Source organism: Bufo gargarizans, chromosome 5, assembly GCF_014858855.1.
Source record: "Bufo gargarizans isolate SCDJY-AF-19 chromosome 5, ASM1485885v1, whole genome shotgun sequence".
In the NCBI taxonomy this organism is placed as follows: domain Eukaryota; kingdom Metazoa; phylum Chordata; class Amphibia; order Anura; family Bufonidae; genus Bufo; species Bufo gargarizans.
The window spans coordinates 480,193,521-480,207,567 of record NC_058084.1 but is presented as its reverse complement, the minus strand read 5'-3'; the positions used below and the strand labels follow the sequence as shown (position 1 = coordinate 480,207,567).

The 14,047-nt window shown below is 45.2% G+C and overlaps 1 protein-coding gene across 6 annotated transcripts in view; it reads left to right on the top strand.

Annotated features, from left to right (window-relative positions):
* Positions 1-14,047, top strand: part of NKTR (natural killer cell triggering receptor) — a 44,954-nt gene that overhangs the window by 10,315 nt on the left and 20,592 nt on the right. For 4 of the 6 annotated variants that reach the window (XM_044295655.1, XM_044295657.1, XM_044295658.1 and 1 more), the window contains exons 3-5: positions 5,027-5,101; positions 5,279-5,386; positions 11,927-11,971. In XM_044295655.1, the coding sequence (XP_044151590.1) occupies positions 5,027-5,101; positions 5,279-5,386; positions 11,927-11,971 (228 nt within the window). Of the gene's footprint in view, positions 1-5,026; positions 5,102-5,278; positions 5,387-11,924; positions 11,972-12,315; positions 12,344-13,670; positions 13,684-14,047 lie in introns of those variants that run through there. The other 2 variants (XM_044295659.1, XM_044295660.1) reach the window with 2 other exon arrangements.

Genomic DNA, 14,047 nt, shown 5'->3' with positions numbered 1-14,047 from the left:
TGTTATGTGCAAAGTGGGATCTCTGCCAGGTCTTTAGTCCTCACCTTAGAGCTGCGACTCTCCAGCTGCTGCACAACTACAACTCCCAGCCTCCGTGCAGTTGATGGAAACCCACATGTTGGTGACCGCTGTGATAGTCTCCCCGGTCCCTGCATATGTCACCATTATCAGTACATTTTAGAGCAATTTAAAAAAAAAAAAATTTGCCAGATGTTACATGTTTCTTAAGGTATTTTCTGGACTCGTCCGTGTGGCCGTTTCATTGATATCTATTGTTCGCTGCCATTTTATAATTGTTAGGCTTCTTTCACGGTCAGTATTTGGTAAGGATTTTGCATCCGTATTTGGTCAGTATTCGTAAGCCAAAACCAGGACTGGGTCCGAAACACAGAAGAACGCACATATTTTTTCTGTAGGTTCCGCTCCAGGTTTTAGCTTACAAATACTGATGCAAAATACTGACCGTGTGAAAGAGGACTTGGGAGTAGTGGCCCCCAGTGCTGCGGAGGCTTCTCATTGGTTTCAGGAGTTGCAGTGGGGTCTGTTTCCCAGTCTTGCGTCCCCTTTATTACAAGCAAATGTCTGAACCGGGTAGAGAGTGAAAACAGTACGTTCCTGGCCCACGGGTGTAGCGTGCGGCGAGTTGTGCTGATCAGATGAACAGGAGACCAGACCCAACTGAGGAGGATGTCCCCTGAAGATGCATGAGACGGACAGCTCTGACATAGGCCCCTTTTACTCGGGCGAGTATTCCACGTGGATGCGATGCGTGAGGTGAACGCATTGCACCCGCACTGAATACCGACCCATTTATTTCTATGGGGCTGTTCACATGAGCAGTGATTTTCACGCATCACTTGTGCGTTGCGTGAAAATCGCAGCATGCTCCTCTTTCTGCGTTTTTCACGCAACGCAGGCCCCATAGAAGTGAATGGGGTTGCGTGAAAATCGCAAGCATCCGCAAGCAAGTGCGGATGCGGTGCAATTTTCACGCACGGTTGCTAGGAGACGATCGGGATGGAGACCCGATCATTATTATTTTCCCTTATAACATTCTGAATACAGAATGCATAGTACAATAGCGCTGGAGGGGTTAAAAATAAATAAATAATAATTTAACTCGCCTTAATCCACTTTCTCGCGCAGCCGGCATCTCTTCTGTCTTGATCTTAGCTTTGTGTAGCAACAAGGACCTGTGGTGACGTCACAGTCATCACATGATCTTTTACCATGGTGATGGATCATGTGATGACCGGAGTGACGTCACCACAGGTCCTAGAAAAACGGAGGTCACCACAGGTCCTGGTACTGCACAGAGCTAAGATGAAGACAGAAGGAGATGCCGGCTGCGCGATCAAGTGGACTAAGGTGAGTTAAATTATTTTTTATTCATTTTTTACCCCTCCAGCGCTATTGTACTCTGCATTCTATATTCAGAATGCTATTATTTTCCCTTATAACCATGTTATAAGGGAAAATAATACAATCTACAGAACACCGATCCCAAGCCCGAACTTCTGTGAAGAAGTTCGGGTTTGGGTACCAAACACGCGCGATTTTTCTCACGCGAGTGCAAAACGCATTACAATGTTTTGCACTCTCGCGGAAAAATCGTGGGTGTTCCCGCAATGCACCCGCACATTTTCCCGCAACGCCCGTGTGAAAGGGGCCTTAGGGCTCATGCACACGAACGTATTTTCTTTACATGTCCGTTCTGTTTTTTTTGCAGACCGTATGCGGAACCATTCATTTCAATGGATCCGCAAAAGAAAATGGAAGTTACTCCTTGTGCATTCCTTTTCCGTATGTCCGCATTACGGACAAGGATAGTACTGTTCTATTAGGGACCAGCTGTTCCGTTCTGCAAAATACGGGATGCACACGGACGTCATCCGTATTTTTTGCGGACAGCAAAATACATACGGTCATGTCCATGAGCCCTTAGGATGCTTTCACACATCAGTGTTTGGTCAGTGATTTCCATCAGTGATTGTGAACCAGGCCAGGAGTGAAGCCTCCACAGACATAAGGTGTTAGGCCCCTTTCACACGAGCGAGTTTTCCGCGCGGGTGCAATGCGTGATGTGAATGCATAGCACCCGCACTGAATCCTGACCCATTCATTTCATCAGTTCTGCGTTGCGTGAAAAACGCAGCATGTTCTATATTCTGCGTTTTCACGCAGCCCTTATACTCATCCGGAAGCAAGTGCGGATGCGATGCGTTTTTCACTGACGATTGCTAAGAGATGTTTGTAAACCCTCAGTTTTTTATCACGTGCATGGAAAACGCATCAAAACGCATTGCACCCGCGCGGAAAAAACTGAACGCAATCGCAGACAAAACGGACTGAACTTGCTTGCAAAATGGTGCGAGTTTCACTGAACGCATCCTGAGCCAATCCGTCTCGCTCGTGTGAAAGAGGCCTAAGGGCTCATGCACACGACTGTATGCCCTCTAAGACAGTGTTTCCCAACCAGCGTGCCTCCAGGTGTTGCAAAACTACAACTCCCAGCATGCCTGCACAGCCAAAGGCTGTCCGGGCATGCTGGGAGTTGTAGTTTTGCAACAGCTGGAGGCACGCTGGTTGGGAAACGCTGCTCTAAGACATGTGGTCCGTAAGCGTGGCATATGTCCCGGAGCGGCATACATCGTGCGCACAGCATCATAGGTTACTATAATACTGTGTGCATTGGGCCGCCCGCGGGACTATTGTCCTGCACTCATATGATCATATAACATAGGAATCTATGATGCTGTGCGCACAATGTATGCCGCGTCGGGACATATGGCACGCTCACGGACCGCATGTCTTGGAGGGCATACGGTCGTGTGCATGAGCCCTAAGGGAAAGCTTTGATCCTGGTTTTGGCTGATAATCACTGATCAAACACTGAAGTGTGAAAGCGGCCTTACAGAGGAGACAGCAGTCCTTTTATTTAGAACTGCAAGGCTTTCCAGGTCACCTCAACCCTCCCCCCCTTCGGAAAACCTCATGTTACATTTAACCCTCTGCTCTCAGTTCCAGTTTTTTTAACCCTTTAATGTCCAGCAACTTTTTTTATTTATTTTTTAGTTTTTGACGCTCTATGTTTGAGCAGCCATGACTTTTTATTTTTTCATTGACCGTTCATTGGCCTTCTTTTGTGCGGGAGAACTTTTATTATTTGTTAGTGCTGTGTAAGTTGTGTGATTGTTTTTTATTTTTAATTTTTTTATTTGCCGTGGACATATAGAAAATAATGATTTTCAGCTTTTTTTTTGGTATTTTTAATGCTGTTTAAGTTTCACACCAAATATCCTGCCAGATGGGATTGCTGACTGCACATGGCTCCCCCCCCCCCCCCCCGCCCCCCTCTCTGATCAGATAACTGGGAAACCCAATCATAGGGCTGAGTCCCCTTTGATCATGCCACAATATGACAATCTAAAGGTTAACAGCAGCTGGGATCGGAGCCGTTCGTAGCAGTCGGTTCTTGGCCCCGGAGCCCTTCAGGAGCTAACAGCTAAAGTCGCTGCGTGCTGAGGCCCTGCACCATTCGCCAAAAGATAGTAGGCGGTAATTAAGGGGTTAAACAGACATGCATTTGCTCATACACCAAACGCATGTATGTCCCATAGAAAGCCAGGGGAGCGTTTCCATATGGCCGTGTCCCAGACTCAGAGCCGTGTTATGGCAGTAATAGTATTTTTGTACCGCTGTGACTTCATATGTTACCATGAGAGGTTTTTTGTTCTGACACCTTATAAATAATGTTACCATTGCTGCAACAGGGCTCAGCAAACTTCGGGACTCCAGGTGCTGGGAAACTACAACTCCCAGCATTCACGCTTGGCTGTTCTTGCAACTCCCATAAAAGTGAAAGGAGGATTCTGGGAGTTGTAGTTTCAAAACAGCCGGAGGTTGCTGATCCCTGCCATACAATGTTCTCCTGTCCATATGGCAGAGCAGACGACCATGGACAGACAATGTGGCAGCCATTACAGCTCCTCCTGAATACCGTGGTCATGATGACGTGTGAAGCAGACATGGCTGTATCTGTGTCACTTACACGTCCAGGACGGGCGGCTCTCGGCTGAACAAGCGGCTTCTTGTTGCACTCGGCTGAGATGATGAATGACACGTAGGAACCAGCAGACACTGGTTCCTGGCTTAAAGCGACACTGCAACTATGCTGGTGGAGGATCCGTCGACGTTATGCGCCCGCCCCGCCGCTTTCTTGCTGGCGTAGATTTAGACCATTTTCTAAGCCTAAAACAGGAGTAGAAAATGATGAATGATACATGCCTGCCCACGCCACTGCCACTTTTTTAGACCTGGCGTGAGCGGTAAAAAGTTGCAGATTGCAGCACAAAGAACCTTTGCCTAAGGGCTCATACACACAAACGTATTTTGTTTCCGTTTCCGTGTCCGTTCAGTTTTTTTTGTGGCCTGTATGCAGAACCACGGAAATGACTCCATGTGCATTCCATTTCTGTGTGTCCGTATGTCCGTTCTGCAAAAAAAATAGAACATGTCCTATTAAAGTCTGCATTACGGACAAGGATAGAAGTCTTCTCTTAGGGCCCATCTGTTCCGTTCCACAAAATACGGAATGCAGACGGGCGTCAGCCATATTTTTTGCGGATCCGTTTTTTTGCGACAACAAAATACATACAGTCATGTGCATGAGCCCTAATATAGATGTATAGTGAATAACACCCCATGTTTCTTTATGCAATCGATTGTTATCAGCCATGGCTTAGGTGTGACTGTCTCCAGAACGGGCGCCTGTAAGTTGTCTTCATCTCGGAGTTCTTCTTCTGTCAAATTCTTTTTAACCATTTTTGTGACAGTAGACCAAGGACCGTCAAAGCCGCCATTACAGCACCCACGGTGGTAGTCACTTGTTATTACCAAACTTCTGCACTGTTTTGCATTGCCATGTTCCTGATGCAAGGAGAGCTGCAGTGTAAAGCAAGAGGGCAGAGTACATCAACAGCTTGAGGATATAATCTTATGACTTCCTTTTCTTTTCTCTCCACAGTTGGACGAATTGTATTTCAGCTGTTTTCGGATGTCTGCCCAAAAACCTGCACAAATTTCCTGTGCTTATGTACGGGTAGGTGGACGCCGGCTTTCCCCTTTGCGCTTTGGACATGTGCAGTTTTCTTTTTTTTCCCCCCTCAGATCTTAGAATTAGAAACCAAGATCCGTATGTATGGAAGCAAAGTAACATTCTGTGCACCATCCCCGAATTCCAGGCTGTCCCTGATGGGATTTCCCTCTTTTCTCCTAGGTGATAAAGGAATTGGAAAAGTAACAGGGAAAAAGCTGTGGTATAAGGGTTCCACCTTCCATCGAGTGGTGAAAAACTTTATGATCCAAGGTGGCGACTTCAGTGAAGGTAAGGAGGACGAGGGCAGGACACGCCTCATCGAGTAGCATCAGAGCTTTTACTTGCAAGGGTGTACGTAACGCTGACCATACACATCAGATGTATGTCTGGGCGGAGGGTTGGACATATTGGCTTATAACATGCCTGATTCTTTTGTTCTCAGGGAGATATGTCACCATCCAGAAGTGACACCAGCTTTCTTCCCTTTTCCATTTACAGCACACTCATGCTCGACCGAGCTGAGCATGCATGTACATGGGGGGGGGGGGAAGTGTGCAGAGAAGGCTGTCAACTGACTAAGGGCTTCTCACAGCTCAGGGGGCGTGTCTTTTCTACTGAAGCTGCCTCCCTATCACAGCTCAGGGGGCGTGTCTTTTCTACTGAAGCTGCCTCCCTATCACAGCTCAGGAGGCGTGTCTTTTCTACTGAAGCTGTCTCCCTATCACAGCTCAGGGGGCGTGTCTTTTCTACTGAAGCTGTCTCCCTATCACAGCTCAGGGGGCGTGTCTTTTCTACTGAAGCTGTCTCCCTATCACAGCTCAGGGGGCGTGTCTTTTCTACTGAAGCTGTCTCCCTATCACAGCTCAGGGGGCGTGTCTTTTCTACTGAAGCTGTCTCCCTATCACAGCTCATTTTCTACTGAAGCTGTCTCCCTATCACAGCTCAGGGGTGTGTGTCCTTTCTGCTCCCGTTCTCTCCCTGTAATTGTTACAGCTTCTAGCATTAGATACAGTTGGGGTGTCGGGGGGGGGGGGTAATAATTCAATTAAGAATGATTAATTATGGTCATAAAAATAATTAACCATAAAAAAAAATAAAAAATTTGTCATAAATTCTTAAAATCATGACCTGGTGAATTGTAGACAAACTAATTTGATACAATTCACATCTGAGTCCGACTATTTCCTCAGATAAATACGTTCTTTTTGACGTGAGATGACGTTAATGATAAAACTGTAGTCCTACATTATACAATAATACACAGGTATTATAAAAATATGCAGATTTATTGGTTACATGGTTATAAACATATATAAGTAAATAAACACAATGATACATGCAAATGAACACATATATATATATATATATATATATATATATATATATATATCGTTAATATAAAGCATTACAAGCTTAACAATACATGTGAGTGGAAATAACTTGTCACATTATAACCAGGCTATTATTAGGTTAGGATATCAAAGTAGGAACATAAGTTATATACATCAATATGGAATGCTAAATACATTCCACCCCCCTCTAACCAACTACACATCACATGACTTCAGGCATGGGCAAATCCATTCAAGGATATAACTTAGAAGAGATAACTGTATCCTTCCGCCCCATCCTGGACTATTTTTACACATATGACTTTGGTAAGACCATTAAGACAAATAACAGGGATCTAGGATCATTGCTAGACCATATCTTAAATGGGAAGGACTTGAAACAAGTCTTTCCTGTGGGAATTCATCACTTAGCTTGGCGAAGAATATTCTATTAATATATATAAGCAGTTATTTAATGCTTTGCTAGATTATGAGTCTTGATTCTTCTGCAGGTAGAATGAAGTCTCACAATATCCTATCCTATCTCAATATGGAGATGATCAATTAATTAATGTATTTATTTATTCGCCAATCTAGATGGTATAATTTAACCCACACTATCAAATTAGTCTTAATAAAATGAAATATAATTTTCTGTGTCTCTTACCAAGTCCTAGTAGGAATCTCACTTCTGCTCCTAGGAAAGCAAAGCTGGGTGGTCCATCATAGCGCATCTCACCATTGCTTTCATCTTGCTAGACCCCTCTAGAGAGCTCCACTTGTTTTCTCTCTCTCTCTCCTCTTTTTTGTGTGTCCTTTCTCCCCCTGTGTATGGTTTATGATCACAAACTTATCAGTTAGACACACCTTCCTAGTTTGGAACTTTCCAATCATAGTCGGATGGGCGTGACCATTGATAAAAAAATGTGACATCATAACCTTACCCAGAATGCACTTTTTCTACTGTTGTAATGTCACCTACTGATACCTAGGTGGCACTGCTGTATAAGCTATTTGCATCATAGTATAAAGGGTTAACTTATGTAAGTCTGAATAAAATGTATTCTATACATTTGACCTTAAAAGCTTTAATTCAAAGCTATAGGGATTAATTCTGACACTTGTAGCAATTAGAGACAGACCTCTAGGCGTCTCTCTGAATGTTTCTCCCACTGTTGATTTATGGATCATAAATAACTTGAATGGCCTTGTTTTTTCAAAGAGACATCAGTACCTTCTGTCATACCAAAGATGTGAATAATTGTTACAAAACACACATCTTCACAGACACTCTTTTTGAGACGAATATTCTCCTAATGAGAAATATATATAATATACTGGATACATATAACAATGTAATGTAATATATATATATATATATATATATATATATACAGGTCCTTCTCAAAAAATTAGCATATTGTGATAAAGTTCATTATTTTCTGTAATGTACTGATAAACATTAGACTTTCATATATTTTAGATTCATTACACACAACTGAAGTAGTTCAAGCCTTTTATTGTTTTAATATTGATGATTTTGGCATACAGCTCATGAAAACCCAAATTTCCTATCTCAAAAAATTAGCATATTTCATCCGACCAATAAAAGAAAAGGTGTTTTTAATACAAAAAAAGTCAACCTTCAAATAATTATGTTCAGTTCTGCACTCAATACTTGGTCGGGAATCCTTTTGCAGAAATGACTGCTTCAATGCGGCGTGGCATGGAGGCAATCAGCCTGTGGCACTGCTGAGGTGTTATGGAGGCCCAGGAGGCTTCAATGCGGCGTGGCATGGAGGCAATCAGCCTGTGGCACTGCTGAGGTGTTATGGAGGCCCAGGATGCTTCAATGCGGCGTGGCATGGAGGCAATCAGCCTGTGGCACTGCTGAGGTGTTATGGAGGCCCAGGATGCTTCGATAGCGGCCTTAAGCTCATCCAGAGTGTTGGGTCTTGCGTCTCTCAACTTTCTCTTCCCAATATCCCACAGATTCTCTATGGGGTTCAGGTCAGGAGAGTTGGCAGGCCAATTGAGCACAGTAATACCATGGTCAGTAAACCATTTACCAGTGGTTTTGGCACTGTGAGCAGGTGCCAGGTCGTGCCTAAAAATGAAATCTTCATCTCCATAAAGCTTTTCAGCAGATGGAAGCATGAAGTGCTCCAAAATCTCCTGATAGCTAGCTGCATTGACCCTGCCCTTGATAAAACACAGTGGACCAACACCAGCAGCTGACATGGCACCCCAGACCATCACTGACTGTGGGTACTTGACACTGGACTTCAGGCATTTTGGCATTTCCCTCTCCCCAGTCTTCCTCCAGACTCTGGCACCTTGATTTCCAAATGACATGCAACAGTCCAGTGCTGCTTCTCTGTAGCCCAGGTCAGGCGCTTCTGCCGCTGTTTCTGGTTCAAAAGGGGCTTGACCTGGGGAATGCGGCACCTGTAGCCCATTTCCTGCACACGCCTGTACACGGGGGCTCTGGATGTTTCTACTCCAGACTCAGTCCACTGCTTCCGCAGGTCCCCCAAGGTCTGGAATCGGTCCTTCTCCACAATCTTCCTCAGGGTCCGGTCACCTCTTCTCGTTGTGCAGCGTTTTCTGCCACACTTTTTCCTTCCCACAGACTTCCCACTGAGGTGCCTTGATACAGCGCTCTGGGAACAGCCTATTCCTTCAGAAATTTCTTTCTGTGTCTTACCCTCTTGCTTGAGGTGTCAATGATGGCCTTCTGGACAGCAGTCAGGTCGGCAGTCTTACCCATGATTGCGGTTTTGAGTAATGAACCAGGCTGGGAGTTTTTAAAAGCCTCAGGAATCTTAGTTTGATTCAGATGATTAGGTTAATAGCTCGTTTAGAGAACCTTTTCATGATATGCTAATTTTTTTAGATAGGAATTTTGGGTTTTCATGAGCTGTATGCCAAAATCATCAATATTAAAACAATAAAAGGCTTGAACTACTTCAGTTGGTGTGTAATGAATCTAAAATATATGAAAGTCTAATGTTTATCAGTACATTACAGAAAATAATGAACTTTATCACAATATGCTAATTTTTTTAGAAGGACCTGTGTATATATATATATTACATGTCCTACTGATTTGTCTTATGCTAAGGACTAACTAAGGCTCATTAAAGGGAACCTGTCACCAGGATTTTGGCCATAGAGCTGGGGACATGGGCTGCTAGATGGCCGCTAGCACATCTGCAATACCCAGTCCCCATAGCTCTCTGTGCTTTTATTGTGTTAAAAAACCGTTTTGATCCATATGCAAATGAACCTCATATGTGTCCTGTATCCGGAGATGAGTCCAGCGGAAAGGAGCCCAGCACCGCCCCGCGTCCTCCGAATCTCCTCCTTGCTGGCTGACGTCACAGAGCTGGAGCGCCGAAATCTCGCGATGCGCGAGCTAGCGCATGCGCAGTGTCGGCATCATGTTCGTTCCCTGTGCTGGCATCAGCACAGGGAACGAACTACGCATGCGCTAGCTCGCGCATCGCGAGATTTCGGCGCTCCAGCTCTGTGACGTCAGCCAGCAAGGAGGAGATTCGGAGGACGCGGGGCGGTGCTGGGCTCCTTTCCGCTGGACTCATCTCCGGATACAGGACACATATGAGGTTCATTTGCATATGGATCAAAACGGTTTTTTAACACAATAAAAGCACAGAGAGCTATGGGGACTGGGTATTGCAGATGTGCTAGCGGCCATCTAGCAGCCCATGTCCCCAGCTCTATGGCCAAAATCCTGGTGACAGGTTCCCTTTAAATGAATATCTGAATATTATATATTTTGCTTTAATAATAAATACCTAATTGTATAGGTAATTATCACCAGCTGCATAGAGCTTATCTTTATCTCCCGTCATAAATTTATAAGTAGACAAGGAGGATTCTTCTCAGACTGGTACATTCATGAGAAGAATAACACTAAAGAGTAGAACCTTTGTGCGACCTTACTTTGGCCTACTCAAGACATACAAAATTGTAACTATAGTCGAGCATGGCTCTTAAAGGCAATGAACATTCATCTTGACTAGAATGAATTAGATATCAACGCATTTACCTATGAAAAGGCACAACAGGGGGAAGTTGAAGACTCAAACTGAGTATGTGTGACCACCTTAGTGAGGTGGACTGAGAAATACGGAAAAGAGCAAACAGCAGGCGGCAATATACATACAGATTTTATTAAATAACTCAGTGGCTATACTACATTTTTAAAGGGGTTATCCGGTTTTATTTAAAATATACAGCATGTGATCCTTGAAGTGCACGCTACAGAAATATACCGGCAGTGCAGGATATAAGAATTAGCAACACCCTATTCTTGTAGGACCCGCCACTATGGGTGAGATTAGAGGAAATAAATATTCCTGATAACCCCCTTAATTACATGCAGTTATCAAAGGATTCAGATCCATCTGCAGGTTTGAAAAATGTTGCATATTCTTCATGGAACAACCCCTTTAAGGAGGGTTCTACTTATAGGGAATCTGATTTGTCCCTATGACACTGGCTGACCTGTTACATGTGCGCTTGGCAGCTGAAGGCAACTGTGTTAGTCCCATGTTCATATGTGCCCGCACTGCTGAGAAAAATGATCTTTTTATATATGCAAATGAGTCTCTAGGAGCAAGGGGGGCGTTACCGTTACACCTAGAGGCTCAGCTCTCTCTGCAACTGCCGCACCCTCAGCACTTTGATTGACAGGACCAGGTGTGATGATATTTTCACTGCTTGACCCTGTTAATCAAAGTGCAGGCTCTAGGTGTAATGGTAACGCCCTTGTTGCTCCTAGAGGCTCATTTGCAATTATTTAAACCTAATTTTTCTCAGCAGTGCGGGCACATATGAACATGGGACCAACACAGATGCTTTCAGCTGCCAGAAGCACATGTAACAGGTCAGCCAGTGTCATAGGGACAAAACTGCTGACAGATGCCCTCTAAGGCTACATGCACACGAACGTTAGGGCTCCGTGCCCGTGCTGCGGACCACAAATTGCGTGGGGCATCCCCATGTGGATCGCGGACCCATTCACTTGAATGGGGTCCGCGATCTGCATCCGTCGGTCCGCACTGCAAAATAGTGCACGCGTTACTTTTTTGCAGTGCGAAGGCACGGCCTGAAACACCACGGAAGCACTCCGTTGGGTTCCGATCCATGCCTCCGTTCCGTGATTGCGGACCCATTCAAGTGAATCTGTGATGCGGAATGCACACGGCCGGTGCACGTGTATTGCGAACCCGCTGTCGTGTGCATGTAGCCTAAGAGTGAGAAGATGAGCTGCACACATACCGATTGCACACACAGTCGCCCCTGCATTTAATCAGGATATTTGTCAAGACTGGATCCGGAGCTCTGTATCTGAAATCCAATCTGTGACCTAAAAAAACATAATAAAATGAATGGGCACAGCGTTCTGCCGCAACGTATCAGTCTGTGTTTAAGGTTTCTGTCCTGACGGCTGCATTGTTTTGCATTTCAGGTAACGGAAAAGGCGGCGAGTCCGTTTTTGGCGGTTATTTTAAAGGTAAGCTCACCGTCGCGTTTCCCCGTTATTGATTTATTCTTGTTTTTTATTTTTGCTCCCGCTCTACATTTGAAGAGGGTTAGAAAAAAAAAAAAAAATAATGTTCTGTACAATCCAGCGTTAGACTTTCTTGCATGACTAATGTTTGCATGTCCTTTCCATGTGCATGATCTTGGACCTGCGTGTGTTGAGATTTTCTCATTTTCCTAGGCGTAGACAGGGACTTTCTTACTGTTCATGTGGTTAGATTCAATCTCATTCTCAGCATGGAGGTTAGGCAACTTTTTTCAATGACAACTCCTATCTTCCTGCCTAAAACTGTCAACATATTCTTTTATTTATAGAGAATGTGATCTATTGCAAAATCCTAAGGTAAGAAAAACGCAAGCTCAGTAACTCGATAAATTCACTCTTCCCCCCCGCACCCTCCTCCCCGCAGTCAATGGACGCCCTTCATCATTTTAAAAATCCAAATTTGGGAGGAATGAACATGAATCTTCTTACTGGTCATTCTGTCCATCGCTGTTGTTTTACTGTCACATTGTTTTCAGTCACTCATCTCCTGTAGAGGAGGCGAGGCGGCCCCTGAATGTGCAGCGGCTTCTGTTCTGTGGTACGGGTGCGGAGTCAGCTCAGGGTCTCGGCAGATTCTGGCAGCAGCTGGGTCTACCTAAAGGTCTGGGAAGAGAGGCATTGCTTTCCCAGGGTTTGCGTCTGTAGAGGGTAGATGGCCATAGGTAACTCACTGGGTTTCCTTAAAGGGGTGTGCTCTTCATGTAAATGGCGGATAGATGCAGGTTCGGTATTGCCTCACCCCATCCCGCTGGCTTTTGCATCCAGGCTGCGAGAGGTAGCCGGTGTACGGAACAGCAGAGCTCAGCTGCCGGGACAGGGTCGGGGGATACCCGTTCTACGTGTCCCTTCGCATATGCCATAAATGTCTGAGATGAGAATATCCCTTTAAGTGCTCGTCCAGTCGTACGTTAATAAAGTGTAATTTTTGTATAATGAGAAGCCGTGCAGATTTCTGATGTGAATTGTGTTTGAATTCCTCCTCGCGTTCAAGGCCTCTGCATGCGGTCAGTGAATAGTAGCAGTGTTGGTGGAAAACTCTCTCAGTACTTCTCTCAGCTGCGGGTTTGTTACAGTTGTTTCTATTCCAGACAATCCTAAAGCAGCGCACATCTCTTTCCCCTGGCCTGTTTGTTACAGTGTATCAGAGAAGCAGCCCAGGCTGGATGCAAACGCTCTGCCGTCAGAGCTATTACGGCTGAATGAGAACAATAAAGTGTCACTGACAGCAAGCGGCGATCTTGAAAGCGCTGAGGGACTGCAGAACTTCTGTCATATGAGGACGAAGCTTCGATTATGTGGTCGATCTGCTAGGAGGTTAAAGGTGCCCGTACACATTTAGATGAATGTCGAGAGAACCCGCCAATCTCTGATGTGTATGGGGGGGGGGGGTCCGGGCTTTGCACTAGCGCAAGGATCAGGCATGATGAATCTTAGCATGTCCGATCCTTTGTTCTCAAGTGCTCATTCCCCTCATCTGAGAACACGTTCACGCCGAGCCCACTGCGCATGTGTATGGGGGGTCAGGAGGAATAGCTGACAGCTGTGTGGGTCTTCTGTACTTCTGCTCTGCCATTTGGCGAGGTCTGTATCCACTGAAGGCTTTCTTTTTGTTTTCTTTAAACAGTGTACTGACATAGGTAAGTGTGCACGGCCTGCCGCCGCCGCTTCTCACACTTCTTTCCATTTTGGTTTCCAGATACTGTGATTTTTATTTTTAATGTCCATGTGTGTTTTTTTTCTCTGGGACTATGTATTGTGTCTGTAGCTGATGTGAAGCAGAGTCCAGGATTTTCATACTGATGACCGATCGATGGGCGATCAATATCAGATCGGCGGTGGTCCAGCACCCTGCACCCCTCTGCCGATCAGCTGTTACCTTGTCCAGGTACCTAAAGCTGGCGCTGGAGCTACACAGCTCCATCCATTGTGTAGTGGAGGCAGCTGGTAACTGCAGCGAGGCCCCCATAGGACTGAATGGTAACCAGCTCCGTTCACTGCACA